This window comes from Kogia breviceps, chromosome 6 (assembly GCF_026419965.1).
Source record: "Kogia breviceps isolate mKogBre1 chromosome 6, mKogBre1 haplotype 1, whole genome shotgun sequence".
Taxonomy (NCBI): Eukaryota; Metazoa; Chordata; class Mammalia; order Artiodactyla; family Physeteridae; genus Kogia; species Kogia breviceps.
In genome coordinates this window covers 82,987,448-83,004,590 of record NC_081315.1, presented here as the reverse complement: position 1 = coordinate 83,004,590, position 17,143 = coordinate 82,987,448, and the positions used below count along the sequence as shown (strand labels likewise).

At 44.9% G+C, this 17,143-nt stretch overlaps 1 protein-coding gene across 42 annotated transcripts in view; it reads right to left on the bottom strand.

Moving 5' to 3' along the window:
- APBB2 (amyloid beta precursor protein binding family B member 2) overlaps nucleotides 1-17,143 on the bottom strand; it is a 381,324-nt gene that overhangs the window by 53,934 nt on the left and 310,247 nt on the right. For all 42 annotated transcript variants that reach the window (XM_067036201.1, XM_067036193.1, XM_067036188.1 and 39 more), the window contains one exon: nucleotides 14,798-14,925. In XM_067036201.1, the coding sequence (XP_066892302.1) occupies nucleotides 14,798-14,925 (128 nt within the window). The remainder of the gene's footprint in view (nucleotides 1-14,797; nucleotides 14,926-17,143) is intronic.

Below are 17,143 nucleotides of genomic sequence, written 5' to 3'. Positions count from 1 at the left end.
TGAGAGTCCGCCTGCCGATGCAGGGGACGTGGGTTCGTGCCCCGGTCCAGGAAGATCCCACATGCCGCGGAGTGGCTGGGCCCGTGAGCCATGGCCGCTGAGCCTGGGCATCTGGAGCCTGTGCTCTGCAACGGTAGAGGCCACAACAGTGAGAGGCCAGCGTACCACACACACACAAAAAAACCCAAAACACAGGCACAATTATGGTTAAATTGTAAAGCTTAAAAAAAAAAAAAAAAAAAAAAAAAGATGATGCCCCTTCCGGATGATGACAGCCATTTCTGTTCTCCTCCTGCCCTGATTAACATACCTTTGCTATAATCTGTTCTAACAGCATGATTTCAAGGCATAAGGCAATGATTAACAACATTATGATTAAAAGTGACTCAAGATTTAAAGACTTAAGATATACACCATCTTCTCTTTGTTTTTAAAGAAGCACTCTAATTTGTACAGTATAGACATATTAAAACTTTATCTTTTATTAAAAAAAAATTCTCTCCCTTTTATTTCAACCCTTGACTTAGTGAATTTAGTGAATAGGATTAGGCTTTATCTTTCTTAATAGATATCTTCTACAGTTTCTCCTAAGTCTAACAACAACAACAAAACCCAAAGCAACTCAAGCTAGAAGCTATATAGAGATAAATCAAAATATTTCCTCTAGGCAATAAAGGGGCACAGACAATTACTCTAGGCCACCAAATTTGCGGGGGGAAATATGTTAAGAAATTCCACACCATCCATTAGACATACTGCTTTTAGTAATTGCTGTTTATCTTTGTAATGAGATCCCTAGTGGTAGAGAAAACTAGTCTGGTAAAGCAAGTACCCTGAGGGCTGAGGTGATTTCTGCAACACTATTATTCTCTAATTCATGGAGAAAGCCACAAATGTCATTTGGGTTGGTCAATAAATATTAATTGTCTGCAAAGATATATTTTAAAATTTGCTGTTCTTAAAGCCACCCAGGGATTGTACAGGGGGAAAAAAACACTCAAAATACTCCTCACTGCAAAATGCATAGCATTTACTGATTGTTGAATAATAGGGAAATCAGAAAAAAAATGTGTATTTTAAACACTCTATTGGTTAATGGGGCATTACAGCTGGACTCTGTTTACTTATTAAAATTTATATCCCATTTGCTTCCCAAAAGAATTAAACAGTTTACAATGAAAGGCACACATTCTATCAGGCTCTTAAATTAGAAAAGTAAAATTTGAAACCAGATGGAAGGAAGAAGTGAGTCTATAAATCAGTTAGGCTAAATATTAATTTGAACCATATTCAACCATTTCTGATCCACAAAAAAGGCAGTCATATAGTTCAGTCTATTATTATTATGGCAATTGAGGGTTTGATTTAACGCAAAACTTCCTGGCAAAAAGGGAAAGGTGACCTAGTAAGCAATTTTCACTGTAGGTCAAATTCTCTGAGAATTCACTGACTGCACTGAAAGCTATGCTTGTGAGAATACTACACTTTCCGGTGCAGGCATGGCGGTGGAGTGCTAGGCAAAGGAACATCTAAAAATAGAGATCTGTGATAACAGATTGTGATATAGAGTCATCATTCAGAATCCCTAGATCAGTGTAGTTCAGTATTTTCTAATCTGGCGGGCTCCAGAAACGCCAGTGATTCCCTGAAGTTCATTGGTAGGAAGCAATTAATGTGTTTTATGCTCACCAAGTTTTAAGTGCAGGACAGCTTAGAGCCTTCAACAGCTAAACTGTGTATTCGGGGCTCTCTGAGAGCAGGACATTCCTAACATTAACTGTCTGTGGAATCTTTTTAAATTTAAACACTAGGTATTAAGCTGATAGAGTGTTCAGTTCAAAGACTTTTTGGAAAAGTTCACCAAAGATCAGTGTTATTCAAACTATAATCAATTAGTGGTCACAAACAGCGTTTTGAAAGTTAAATAGAACAGAGTCTAGCAAAGAGACAAATCAAGGAACAGAACACACTGCGAATGGAAGTACTGTTGTGTAAAACTTTTGTGTGAGTCAAGGAAAGAGAGAGAGGCGGGAGGGGGAAAAACTAGGTCGTGCCATAAACTGTATTTCTTACAGGTTAGGACAAAATAGCTTGAAAGCCAATGACACAGAAAAATAGATGATTATAAAGAACGTGGGAGTCACACACCAATTTTTAAAAATCTAATAACTGTCCGTGCAGAATTTATTTTCACGTGGGTAGATACACACATATAATAATCAAGTAAAATAAAGCTGCTTCCTTCAGAGGTGATGGGGTGTAAGTTCCCATAGGCTCTGGCTGTGCCCTAGAGGAGGGAATAGTCAGTTCAATCCAAGGAAACATAAAGGCCTCACCAGGAGGGTTTAGAAAATGAGCAGGCAGGAAAGGGCAGTGCAGGGCAAGGGCACAAGCCGGTACAGCTGGGCATGTGCACTTGGCCACCATACTGGACGGGAGGTGGAGGGGCAGCCTTAAGTATTAAGAGGCCAAAGCATTAGGGTCTGACCACTCCCTACATGTGGTGGGGTAAGAGGACCCCCAAGTTGTTGACTGTGTAGCTGACTAGATGGCAGAACCATCAACCACACTGGACTAAGGGCAAAGGTGACCTGGCCATAGTTTAGCCAAGCAGGCACTGCCACGCACACACGACTATTTACGGCTTTGTGGTTCGCAGTAAGGAGAGAAGCTTCTCTCATGAGGCAGCTGAACTCGTTGGAGTTCAGACAGATGCTTACAGATTTAGGAGTGATTTGTGCCCTCTTATCCTGATCCCAATCTCCATTCCAGTTATGTCCAAAGGCAGATGGAGTGGGAGGGCTGCTGAGGGGTCAGGGCCAGGGAGAATCAGACACTTTCGATCTGAACTAAATATCTATTTCACAGATTTGGTAATCAAAGAAATGATACTGGTGCCTCTACTGGTGCTGTATGTAAAATCCCTGCAAAACTTATCCCATACGCTGTCATTCTCTATTTAGTTTGTCTCCTGGGACCGACCTGGTTTCGGTGCCCTCCTAGAAACATTTGGTTCCACTGGGCTACAGACTGAGACTTAGATTTTTCTGGCTTTGTTTCCGATAAATTGGTACTTGGGAGTTCTCCTTTAGCAGGTGGCAAGAAAGGATTTAGAGAAGAAGAGGAAGGGGCCACAAACAATTTTCCAGTTACAAAGGGCCCCTCCTTTCTATCATGACCTACCACATTCTGGGCTGGGCGACTCAGGGTACGGGGCCCGGGTGCGTGAGCCCTACCTGAATGTGGATCTCCAATGGGCCAGGGTGCTCTGTGCAGGTAAAAAGGAGCCTTTGAAAACAGAGCTGGAGCCACTCACCCAAAGACAGGAGAGATGACTAGGCCTAGAGAAGCAATTAGAAGCACAAGGCACTGCGTGCGTGCGTAGAGAAAGGCAGTCCTCATCTGGCTGGCCCTTCCTACTCATGGCCAGCCCCCTGCCGCATTACTTGACAGTTCTGTTTGCCACGTCAGCAAGCCCCGTACTCAGCCTCCCCCAACCCCGGGCTCCTTCAGAGCCTGTAACTGGGCACCTCTAACCCCAGCCCATCCCACCCCAGTACTTTCCAACACTCCTTGCCCCCGGGCATGCTTCTGGTGTAAAATAACGGGTAGAATGACAAAATTTTCTACGTTTTATTTCTTACTCCCCTACCATCCAGCTTCTCTGGATATGCGAATGGCACCAGATCCAGTCTGTCACCCACTGCGTGTTCCTTTATTTATAATCTAAATGATTTTTCCTGGGTTTAGAGAGATTTACCCTTTCCACTGAAAGTGAACTCCTCGGCTCACGTATTTTTTCATTTGGCCCCAAGCCTGACTTGGTATTTCCAATCTCTGGCCACTGCGACAAAGCCTGCCTGATTCTGCTCCCAGGACTTTTTTTTTTTTTTTTTTTTTTTTTGCGGTACGCGGGCCTCTCACTATCATGGCCTCTCCCGTTGCGGAGCACAGGCTACAGATGCGCAGGCTCAGCGGCCATGGCTCACGGGCCCAGACGCTGCACGACATGTGGGATCTTCCCGGACCGGGGCATGAACCCGCGTCCCCTGCATCGGCAGGCAGACACCAGGGAAGCCCCTCTCAGGACTTTTTTACCCTCAGAAATTGAGTCCTTGCCTGAGGACTCTGACTTTAATTTCTTAATTCTTGTTTTTAATTTCCTTTCTCTTCTTTACTTTTCTAAAGAGCAGTTCCCCAGGGCACTCTTTGGGAGCTGCCTAGAAAAGAATTCCCAGTTGAAGTTATAATAAAGAAACAGGGCACCCAGTGCTGGAGCCCAAAGGTTGTGTGCCGCTAAGAGGGAAAACAGGGAACATAGCTCGGTTCCTCTTGCCAAAGGAGAGAGGCCAGCGAGCTGGAGGAGAGAAACGTGGGCCTCAGTGGGAGCTGGTACAGCTCATGCTGACACAGACAGGTATGAAAGCAGCAGGAAGTCTCGGATCCCAAGTGACTGGACTGAAAACTCATCACAGGATAATTTTCATAAATTCTCACTTTTTTTCTATTAAAAAAATAACTCCTGCATACACAATTCATTGCCAGGCTTCAAGTCACAGCTGTGATACATAAGCACCAAGTCTGGTTTAGTAAGAGGGTTAGAAACACACTAAGCCACTTGGTTGGGGCAGGGAGAGGGGAGGTTCTAAACATCAGTGTTGGCCTTTGAAGAGGCATCACGTCATCAGTCAAGACTCACAGGGAACCAATAACGGAAGAGTTTTAGATATCTGAAGTCAAAGACAAAATAATGCAAACCTCCCATGTTTTAAAATTTCTCCTGATTTTTATGATCTGTTACAGTTGACCCAGGGTAATATTTCAAGGAAATATTAATTCTTAATAAAAGTATTGCCCCTGGGGACAATGCCTGACAGTTCTATGAAAGCACCTTCACATCTCTGCCGTCCCAGCAAAAATCCCCACTGCAGATGGAGAGGCTGGGACACTAAGCCCCCAACACCAGGGCCAGCGAAGAACCATGATTAAATTGCATATGGTGGGATTACTATACCAGTGTTCCTTCTCTTGACCAACCTGGCTCTCAAAAACTTGACAGAATTATATGTGGTGAGACTCCCTGAGTTCCACCCAATGTTCTCGAATTTGTCTTCTCCAGTAACCAACTGTGCACCATGATATTGTAATATAATAAGAAATATACATTTGGTTTTCGTCCATGATTCCTGACACAAAGTTTCCAAGACCCTTGTAATTTCTGAGTGGTAGGAGCATCTTCTGTTATAATATTTGGTCTTAGACCCTGGTTCCTGACACAAGAGCTTTTAAAACCCTTGGACTCTCCAGAACGACAAGAGTACCTTTTTTGCACATTAATGAGATGTTTGGGGGCCCTTACATAGCTTCAGCGTGAGGGCTGCTCCCAGAAAGACCAGGTTGTGATTAAAGGGTTGGAACTTACAGTCTCACACTAACCTCCAGGGAAGGGAGAAGGGCTGGAGATTGAGCTAGTCACCAACAGCCAATGATTTAATCAGTCAGCCTATGTAATGCAACCTCCGTAAAAATCCTAAACAATGGGGTCAAGAGAGCTTTGGGGGTCGGTGAACACATCCAGGTGCCAGGAGGGTGACATTCCCCAAACTCCACGGGGACAGAAGCTGATAACCCTTCTGAACCTCACCCTTTGTGCTTCCTCATCTGGCTGTTCATTTGTATCCTTTATAAGAAACTGGTAATAGTAAGTAAAGTGTTTTCCTGAGTTCTGTGAACCGTTATAGCAAATCATTGAACCTAAGGAGAAACCTCCATGGGAACCTCTGATTTATAGCTGCTCTCGGGCAGATGTAGGGGTGGCCTGGACTTGTGACTGGCATCTGAAATGGGGGCAGTCTTGTAAGAACCGAGCCCTTAACCCGGTAGTCAGTGTCAGGATGGAATTAAATTGTGGGACACCCAGTTGCTGTGGGCAGAGACCTGGAGAGTTGCTTGGTGTGGAAAACCGACACATCTGGTGTCAGAAGTGTTCTGTGAGTGAAACGAATCAGAGCTGCATTATGCTCTCAACCATTGGATTCACCAGGAAGCCCAAGATCTCAGACGGTTACACTTAGGTAAAAGAGTTCAAGGTGATAATGTGTGTATGGAAAACACTGACTATCCATTCATCTGCGATAACATAAGGCTTTTAGCGATTTATCAAACACTTAATCATTTGTTGAGTACACACGACAGGCCAAGTGACCAAGTGACACTTTGGGTTACAATAGTTACAACTTTTTTTGCTCTCTAAGACATGAGTCCATGTCTGCGTGGGTCGTTAGGCTTCTTCTCCGCTGACACTACTCTTACTTCTGGTTTCGGAAGGCTCGAAGTGTTCCAGGAAGATCGCAGTACTTTCAAGACTGACAGAGAATCACTGGAGCCTAGTGTGATGGATCGTCCTCATGCTACATCCAGAATGGACCATCCCTCACCTGGCTTGGGACTCAGGGGAAGCATGAGATGGAAGTTGCTCAGGGATCATCATCAGAATTTTTTGCTGTTGACACGACAATCTCAAGCTCCCACGCTACACTGCCTGGTGCTGAAACATGCTTATGAGAAACAATGGATTATGCATTGAACCAGCTATCAAAACAAAGGATGTGGGGCTTCCCTGGTGGCGCAGTGGTTGAGAGTCCGCCTGCCGATGCAGGGGACACGGGTTCGTGCCCCGGTCCGGGAGGATCCCACATGCCGCAGAGCGGCTAAGTCCGTGAGCCACGGCCGCTGAGCCTGCGCGTCCGGAGCCTGTGCTCCGCAACGGGAGAGGCCACAACAGTGAGAGGCCCGCGTACCGCAAAAAAAAACAAAAACAAAAACAAACAAAAAAATAAAAATAAAAAAACAAAGGATGTGTTCCTCAGAAGAAACTGTTGTCTTCATATATCCACTAAGGAAGGATAGGCTTGAAGACACTCTCAGGGTATTCCTCTGAGGGAAACTTTTCTTAGACAATCACTTACAATGTCTTTCCTTACAGGTTATTCTAGATTGAAAGTAGTAGCAAGCATCCCAGCATGATTAATAGAAGGCAAGAAGGCCACTTCTATAGAGATAAAATATAACTATGGTGTAAGTCAGCAGAATGGTCAAGTAAATCCTGATGCCTCTGTTTATCATGTGTCTATATTAAAAAGAAATTAGCTCTAGAGGTCAAGATAATACTGGAACATAGGGAGAGAATTACTGCTCTCTCCCCGAGGCAAGGCAGCATATACCTTAGATTAAACTTTTATCAGATCTTGGGATTCCATCAATTTTTCATTACTGGATGGCTCAGAGAACCCTCTGACTACATGTCATTAGGAAGCTCTCCATCCTCCCTGTGAAGATCCACCTCCCTCCATCACTCCTAGGAAAAGAAACAATGGCAAAGGGAAAATAGAGACAACTTGCAATTAGATCCAAAACCAAGAGGCCCGGGACTTCCCTGGTGGTGCAATGGTTAAGAATCTGCCTGCCAATGCAGGGCACATGGGTTCGAGCCCTGGTCCGGGAAGATCTCACATGCCGCGGAGCAACTAAGCCCGTGCGCCACAACTACTGAGCCTGCGCTCTAGAGCCCGCGAGCCAAAACCACTGAAGCCCATGTGCCTAGAGCCCGTGCTCTGCAACAAGAGAAGCCACCGCAATGAGAAGCCCGTGCACTGCAACGAAGAGTAGCCCCTGCTCGCCGCAACTAGAGAAAGCCCGCGCGCAGCAACGAAGACCCAACGCAGCCAAAAATAAAGAAATAAATTTATTTTAAAAAATGTGGATATTGAAAACATTAAAAAAAAAAAACAAAAAACCAAGAGGCCCACTATTTCTAAAACCCTGTCACCTAAAACAGAACTCCCCTTTATCACTGGCAACTTTCACCAATTTAGAAAGGACGTCTCCTTGGCACACATGCTGTTGTGTCACCACAGTGTGCAAAGCTGAACATAAAGAACAGCTCCACCCACTTGCTCTCCCGAATGCCCTCCTCAGGGCAGGCACGCCCTCATGCTGCCTCCTTTAGTCAGTGCTAATTCCATTTTAAGGGTCAACTCAGGAGCGTGCAGGCAGGAGACAGGAACCACACCAGTTACTGGGACAGAAAGATCATTTAAAGACCTGTAACTACAAAACTAAAAAGGGAATAGGAAGAAGTTATCATGGAGGCAGCAATTGCAAGAGGGGGCTGTGACCTGGAGGGTGGAGAGAACAAAGGGCAGAGGTTGGAATTATCAAAACCTAGAAGCCTGGAGAAGCCCCATGGTGCAAAACCTCTGACGCTGAGGAGGTGGTGCCGCCGGGCTGGTGCCTCTAGACTTGAAGCAGGGTCAGGACTCAGACCTTTAAAGAGGGCACCCCAGCCAGTGGCACTGGTGGCTCTGAAGAAGGGGAATGATCAACGGTTCTGCATTTCTGTGAGTGCTGGGAAAACTGCGTGAGAACTGACACAGCGGGATGAAGCAAGCAGTTGTTCTAGGACGATGCTCACAGACACAGGAAGCGAGTTCCTTCTTCTTCCTCCAGCCTTGCAGCCCCCTCTAGTCAGAGTCTAACGAGCAGCAAACCAGAGAAGCAGAAACATTTTTGCAGAGTCCTAGCTCCAGTCTCACAAAGCAAGCAGAGAAGGGTGGGTTTGGAGCTGAGGGACAGCAGCTTAATAAGGGGCACAGGAAACAACAGGTCACAGGCTGGGAACACTTGAGGTGATTCCTTTTCAGACTGTGTCAGAGGCTAGTTGTTTCACCTCATCGTTTTTAATAGCGGTAGTAACTTGGCAATTGTTGGCCCAGCTAGAGACTCCATTTCCCAGAATCCCTTGCAGCTGCATGTGGCCAAAGGGATATGAACAGAATGTGGGCATACTGTTACGTGTGCAAGTTCCAGGTCCCCTTCAACTTACAGACAAGTCCCCTGGCTGGTCAGACTAGGAAGACACTGGAAGGATGGTAGAACAGGACTTGCCTTTTCCACAGACTTCCTACAGAAGCCACAATGACTGCCTCATTCTATTCTGAATGCATGTTACTGTAAATGCTCTTTCTGGAAAGAACCAGGCCATACTGGGTCCTCCACATTTGGGTCCCCTATTCTTTTTTTCCTTTCCTTTAAAATTTTTTTAAAAATAAATTTATTTTATATTTATTTATTTTTGTCTGTGTTGGGTCTTCGTTGCTGCAAACGGGCTTTCTCTAGTTGAGGCGAGCAGGGGCTACTCTTTGTTCTGGTGCACGGGCTTCTCACTGCGGTGGCTTCTCTTGTTGCGGAGCACAAGCTCTAGACATGCGGGCTTCAGTAGTTGGGGCACGTGGGCTCAGTAGTTGTGGCTCGCAGGCTCTAGAGCACAGGCTCAGTAGTTGTGGCTCATGGGCTTTGTTGCTCCGCGGCACGTGGGATCTTCCCAGATCAGGGCTCGAACCTGTGTCGCCTGCATTGGCAGGAGGATTCTTAACCACTGTGCCGCTAGGGAAGCCCATTTTTTCCTTCTTAAAACAACCCATTAAAGATGGAAAAAGCATTTGCAGCTCGGGGCCATGTTTTGTCAACCTCTGCTTTTAATTCACACCTGTGGTTTCATCTCCTCAAGGAAAGAGACCAGGCCTCGAGTGCAGGGTTCTCTGTCACCCTGCTGACCCCAGGTTATTTCAGACCATCCATTATCTCTTGTCAGATTAACAGAGGAGTTCCTATTTGGACAGAGGACAATTCCAGGAGTCTGTCTTTGCCCTGTCACAACTAGATGGGTCACCTAAGGCAAATCATCCCCTTCGGTCCTCAGTTAATCTCTAAAATAAAGAGGTTGAAAGACAGTGGTTACAAAACCACCTTTTACATCTGAAAGCCTACAGGTTACAGTTTTGCACATTCTGACTAACCTCAGTATTACAGCCAGGATGCCCATGCACCTCCCAACCCCATCCCCAAATTAAGCAGTTTTTTCAAAAGAATCAACACAGAACAACACTGGCAGGAAAACAAAAGCATGAACTATGTGCGGCAGTAGACTTCTAAAGCAACTTAAAACCAGGGGCTTGGTGGATAAAACCAGCTGGGACTATCCCAAGAGAAGAGAAAACAAAAAAAATATTCAGTGCACTTGAGACTTACTATGTTATTTAGATAAAAGTTCCTGAGATCTTAACCAGATAAAACAGTTAAGTCAAAGATAAACAATTGGAAATTTATGAATAATCTATCACACAGTAAGATTTTATTAAAAACTGTTCATCAAAAGCAGAAAAGAGACACATAAAACACCCTCTCAGAAGAGAAGTTCTGCTATACAAACTATAAGCACAAACAGTATCACAGGGTCAACATTTAACCTGCATAAGAAAGTGCTTTTTAAAAAGAGCTTGTGCGCAATGGCTGTGATGGCTGCTTTTAATTATAAAGGAATTTTACCTTCATTAGAGCAGTCCCAGGGGTCTCCACTTATAATAGTTACTTATCACAAGGAATTCCAATCTTTCCTAAAGACAAAAACAGCAATCTAGCGTTGCCACTAATTTAAATTAACGAGTTTATTGACCAGAGCAGCATTTCCCATAGTGTGTTCCACGAGACGCATTTCCGTGAAGAAAAGGGTTCCAGTCCACATCAGGACAGGAGAACCTCCGAGAGGGTCCAAAGCCAAGGGGCCTAATGCACTTGGTTTAACCCACTTTCCCAACTAACCCTAGATCCTTTTTTTTTTCTTTTCAAGGAAAGTCTATGAACGTTTGACCTGATTAGTGCTCCATGGTACACCGACCTGGGAAATCCCACTTAAATGGGGTCTGAAACCCTGGACTATACCATCCACCCACTTTCCTTTCTCATGGGAAACAGACAGGATTAGCAGATTCTATTGCCTATCGGCAACATACCGGAGGATCTGTGTGTCCCTTCCCTTACCTGTCACAAGAGGCAAGGAAAGTCCCAGTTTAAAGTCTCCTATGTTCAGAAGTTATGTCTGCTTGTTATTGATATCTCTTTAAAAGAATAAGGAGAGGGCTTCCCTGGTGGCGCAGTGGTTGAGAATCCGCCTGCCGATGCAGGGGACACGGGTTCGTGCCCCGGTCCGGGAAGATCCCACGTGCCGCAGAGCGGCTGGGCCCGTGAACCGTGGCCGCTGGGCCTGCGCGTCCGGAGCCTGTGCTCCGCAACGGGAGAGGCCACAACAGTGAGAGGCCCGCGTACCAGAGAAAAAATAAAAATAAAAAATAAAAATAAAAATAAAAATAAAAATAAAATAAAAGAATAAGGAGAGTGCTGCTTCCCAGGGCCGAATGAATAAATAGGAGAGCTGTGGCCGGATTAGCAGGGCCCCTGAAATTGTTGTGAAATCCCTTCCACCCCATCCTTGGAAGGGCACCCTGCAGGTCCGTAGAGACAAGATGAGAGCTGGTACTGTGCTCACCTGCCCCAGTCACTGGGGGCAAAAAGCCAGTTCTACAACCCAGGGCCTCCTTCCCACAGGGGTGGAAGCGGAGCAGGTCAATCCGGGTGCTCCCTGGTGCTGCCTTTGATTGGAGATACAAGGCTCATGAGACCCCTTTCAGCAGTCCCATCTCTGGGAGCCTTGACATTTATCTCACTGTGATCAAAAGGAACCGAAGTAGGAGGGAGCCCTCCCTTTGCCTGGCGGTAACGCACATGGGCTCCAAGAAATGCCATAATAAAGGCAGGCATGACTCTCAAGAACAAGACGAAAACTTCAGCCCAGTCCTGCAACCACCAGCACCCCACAGGGAAGCAACGTCTGATGCAATGGCGACTTCTCAGCCATTCATAGTAAGAGGCTTCTCCAAATCAACCTGGGGGATCGGTGGGGTGTGTCACAGCTGGGTCATCCCCTCACCCAAAGTAAACTTACTCCATAAGGAATTTCTTCAGAGCAAATCAAATCCACCTGAAAGCCTTAAGAAAATGCTAAACCCAAAACAACTTTACAAATCCTGAAATTACATGGCTCAGTGAAGCACTCTGAATTTCAAGACAGACTGTGCCCTTCAAGCCTCTGGTATACATACTTTTCATATTCATTTTAACCACATCAAGAAATTCCCTAAGAGATTCCATTTTCTCAGCAAGGGAGGTTACAAAAGAGAATGTGAAATGGACTCATTTTCTCAAGCAAAATGAAACACTTTTATGTTTTATTCATGCAAAGTGTAAACTCCTTTCCTTCGCAGCTTTACAAATTGAATTTGCTCTTGTAAATTGCTGTAAGGAAAAAAAAAAAAAAGGAATCAAGAACAAAAGAAAGTATTAAAAAAAAAAAAGCAGGAATACAAAGGCCTTCTTTGAGAGAATGAAAACTCAGGGGTCCAATGGGAGAAATACAACCTTTCACTGACAAACATACTTTTTAATTTACTGTTTCTAAAAGCAATCTAGCTCAAGGGCCCCCAACCACTACATGAGCTTTCTGAGGTCCTGACAGCTGATGCAGAACCCTCAGTGTATTTCTAAATTACACTTATCAGCTAACATTGAGTAAGAATAAGAAATGGTTTAAAAAACATGAGTAACTCAGCCCACATTTTAAAAACATAATCAAGGCAAGGTAACCTAACTTACACTGATATCACTGGGATGCAAGGGGAGTGGTTCTTCCTGCTTTGTAGGACAACTGGACTCAGTGTCTGAAACAGCCTCTCGCCCTCTGTTATCAATGATAAACTGTCCTCGAAACCTCCCTGAGGTCTGACCCCTCCCTCATCCTCCCAGTCTTTGAAAGGAAGCCATGTAATTAGCTGTCTCTGCTAGCGGATGTTGCTTTAACGAATCAAGAGCTAACATTCATTAAGCATTTTCCACATCCCCCACCAGTGGGCCAATTACTATACACACAGAGGCACATACATACACGTGCTTTGTGGTCCTTATTATCACCCTCATTTCACAGATGAGAGAAACTAAGCTCAGGGCTTGAATAATTTTGTCAACTGGAATTTGAATCATATTTTCTCCCTGAACAAAGAGCATTTGGCCTTACTTTAAAGAGTTGGGGTGAACTGAAAACCTCATCGATGAAATCCACTCACAAGTTAACCTTAAAAAAACACAACCCCATCCAGTTGCACACGTATATCATGATCTTCACCTTGGCTCCTGTCTTAAAAACAAACTCCGAGGACAGGAAGTAGGGAAGGATCAAGTATCTTACACTCTTCCGTCAAGGCTAAATGTTTTTAATGATGCACGAACATCATCAGGTATTTTCCTCTGTAAAATTAATCAATTCATGCCAATGCATCAACTCCAGTGCTCCAGCTCTATTAAGCAACTGAATGACAGGTGTGGATGCATAATCTATCCACTCATTTTCCCCCAAAGCACCTGGTCCAGCTGTCACCGTTCATCACTGTTACAAAAGCTCAAAGACACAAATGTGCTCCCACGAAGGTTTATCCAATCAGCTGTCAGAGGACATTGCAGCTCTCTCTTTTGCAGACCATTTCTCACCTGTGATTCCAGAAAAAATGCTTGTTCTTTGATGAATGCTTAACCACTTTCCTTTCAGGCTTAGGACTTGGAACTGAATCAAAAAACTATCAAATCCACTACTGCCCATCTCTGGGAGACAAAGGATGGCGAGGCCAAGGCAGAGCCACCTAGAGGACCCCATGATCCAATAAGCCACAATGCTCAGGAATGGAGCCACCCCCAGGGCAGCAGTCTCTCTGTCGTCTGGGATTTTCAGCAGCCTCTGCAATGCTCTTGCCCCTTTTCAACAGAGCAATAAATAATCATCCTATAGCTTGTCCCTAAATGCTAGGAGATCCTCCGGTATACCTCGAGAGTTGACAAAGATTAATTTAATTCAAGAGTTAGATGCATTTCATGTAGCCCAATTACTTAATAAAGTATCAAAGTATGATGCCTGTGATTACTGTCACTTTATTAGTTAGAATATGCACTTGAAAATCAGAACTTCCTTGTTTCCAGTCACTCTGGAGAGCAAAAAATTCACAACACGTCTATTAAGAAGTACTTGCTGGCAATGACAAATACTCAGTAGGATTTCAGAAAAATATACATTGAGTGGAACTTTGGTAGGATCAGACATTCCAAACGTTAAGAGAGTTCAGCCAACTTCAAACCACAGGAGCTCCTTATCAGCATGAGTTAATGATCTAAAGCTTGTGATCTGGATAAACAACAAGGTCCTACTGTATAACACGGGGAACTATATTCAGTATCCTATGATAAACCATAATGGAAAAGAATATGTATATCTATGTATAACTGAATCCCTGTACAGTTATACTGTACAGTGTGAATTTTGCTGTACAGCAGAAATTAACACATTATAAATCAACTATACGTCAATAAAACAAATTTAAAAAAATAATAAAGCATAATTAAAGGCTGTACAACCTCTCCCTTCCAACAAGCCCTCTACAAAGAAAATACCGATAGGAGAGCATCTGAAATAGCTGAGACTCAACTTTAAAACAGACTGCAGAGAAGACAAAAAAAAAAAAAAAAAAAAAAAAAAAAAAGTGGGAGTTCAGAAAGCCTGGATGAGTAGGGAACTTAGATGAATGAGGATGAGAGGGGGTGCGGGGAGAAATACATGGACTCAGAGGTAGGATCCAGAGTTGACAAAAGGTTTGAGGTACAGAAACCAGGAACGGAAGGAGCTCGGAGGGTTAACGAGGCAGGGATAGAGATGTGCTTTAAGCTTTTACATTTCTACAGAGAGTCTACTGTCAAGTTTCATATTCAGCAACATGCGGTAACAGTGAGGCCCCGCTTCAGGGTTAAGCTAAAACTGGGGCACCGGGTGAGGTGACAAAGGACAGCGCCGGCCCGGGGCACTCACCGGCCGTTGTCGCGGCCCACGCCCCACACGCGGATACTGGCGATGGGCTGCGTGTGGAGCGTGCTGTGGTCCATGGGGTCCACCAGGCTCAGCGTGTCGTTCTCCAGGACCAGGTACATGTCCTTCCCCTGGGAGTCAACGAGAAGACAGGTTACCTTCCTCACGAAACCACACGTCCTTGGGATGTCTGTGGCTACCTGGGGGTGTCGGTTCAACGATCAAAAAATTCACCCCTGTAATTTGTTCTCCTAAGGGAGAAACATCCCCTCCTGATTAAAAGATTCATAAATCTTTCACCTTCCCCTCACATGTCCAATTTCTCTCTCCTTCTCCAAATCCTCTGAAATGTGTCCCTAGCCTGCTTTCTAGCTGGCTCTTATTTTAAATTATTTACACTTTGAATCTTTACTCTAAGAAAAAAGGCTAATAATGGTGGGTTCCCTGGAGAATCTGGCCTCTTACTGACTCCAAGTCTGTCATCCTCTCACAACCCCTCTGTCCCCATTCCTCCCCCTCTGGCCAGACCCTACCAGGCATCCCCTTGACGCCCTTCCCAGGTCCACAACGATGTCTGTCTCTTCTCACCTTTTACACCACTTCTTATCTGTGTGATCTGGCTGGTAAATAGCAGACACGGCTTTGTGACACTTCTCGGTGCTACAATAGCTAACGCTGAAGTGACTTTATCCCATCTCAGATGTTATGCGACAGGCTTCAGGTTCCTTGGCTCATGAATGCTCTGACTTGCCTCAGAGCTTGGTTTTATTATCTGCGATTAGCGGATGGGAAAACTGAGGCTTATAGGTTAAGTAACCTGCTCACGGCCTAACACAGAAGCCGCGAGGCCTTTAGCTGCGCATGTGCTGTTGTGATACCAACACGGGGGAGGCGGAGGTTTCTTGCACATCACTCTTCAGGTTTTCAGGTTTTGGTCTCCTGTCTCCCCGCATATTGGCTCTTTGAGGGTAGGAATGCTAGGCCATTCAACTTCACTCCCTTTGCAAAACCTCAGGCATAATTTTAAGAAATTATTAAACTGTCCACTGAAGGTCATGGTCAGCCCAGATGCTGTGGCGTGGACGCTAGGGAGGTCTAGCAAGGCAGCACAGTGAGGCTTCCTGGCAGATCTTCAAATCCAAAGCAGGACAGATGCTCTTTGGTCTGGTTTTTGAGAACGATATTTTAGGTCCCCATCGATGGTTCTCAGAGTAAACACAAGCTCTGCTGCCGAGGTGGCAGACATGAGTGTTTCAGTGCCTCTACTAATCAATGTCTAAGCCAAGCGTCTACAGATGAGATCCAGGATGAGCTGAAATCATCCCCCTACCCCGCACTGAGCTGGGTGGTGCATTTCTTTTGGATTGATTCAGCTTAGAAACCACAACTGGTCCACACAAAGGCAACACAGGCCATCTTCGTCAATTACCTCTGTCAACAGTCATCGTATTACTGGACAGAACCAGTGACAGCTGCCGGCTAGTCATCTGAAGTGAGAATGGTTGGCTGAGTGTGGACTATCCCTGAATGAAAATGCATCGTGGCTTCTGTTGAGTTCATCAGGCACACTTGTGTCTTCCCATATGTGCCCTTTCCCTTTTCTCATGAACACTCAGCAACTCCTGGTTGACCACTGTAAAGTCTTGCTAAATGGTTTTTGTAACCCAAACGACCAATGCTTATGCAGGTGTCATCTAAAGATGGGACACTCATCTGAAAGTCATGACTGTACTTTCAGTCAGCCGTTCAACAAACCTTTAAGGAGTTGTGCTGTGTGTGGTGAGGCATGGCAAAAAGTCACAGCTCATAACCCTAAACACTGAGCTGTACTTTATATGCTCTGAACTAGAAACACTGCTTGAAGAATTTATCGTTTCAGAAGAAGAGGAAAGAACTGAGGAAAATAGGAATGGCCTAGCGGGGGCTAACTAGGTGGGAAGGCATAGCAGATTTTCAGGCATTGCTGGCCCATCCAAAGCTTTCTTTCCTGCTGGAATCCTGCCAATTGGAGATTCTTTTAGAAGCTTACTTAGCTCTTCTAAATACCTGGTGGTATTCATTAGTCTCTCAAACAGCAGTATAGATTAAGCCAGCCGTCCTTCTAAATCCTAGCTGAGATCTATGCCTTTGGTAGAACAGCATTTTGAATGAAGGAGGGAGAAGACAGATGGATAATTTGGTGGGAGAAATAGGCCTGGGTATTGGAAAGGTAACGCAGTGAAAGGATAATAGAGGCAAATACCAAAAAAAGTGTCCTTTTCTTGGCAGGAGAAAATTCTTCCTCCTCTCCCCTGATGCCTGGGATCTAAAAATCTGGTTGGTGATGCAGCTCAGCGCCATTCTAAAGCA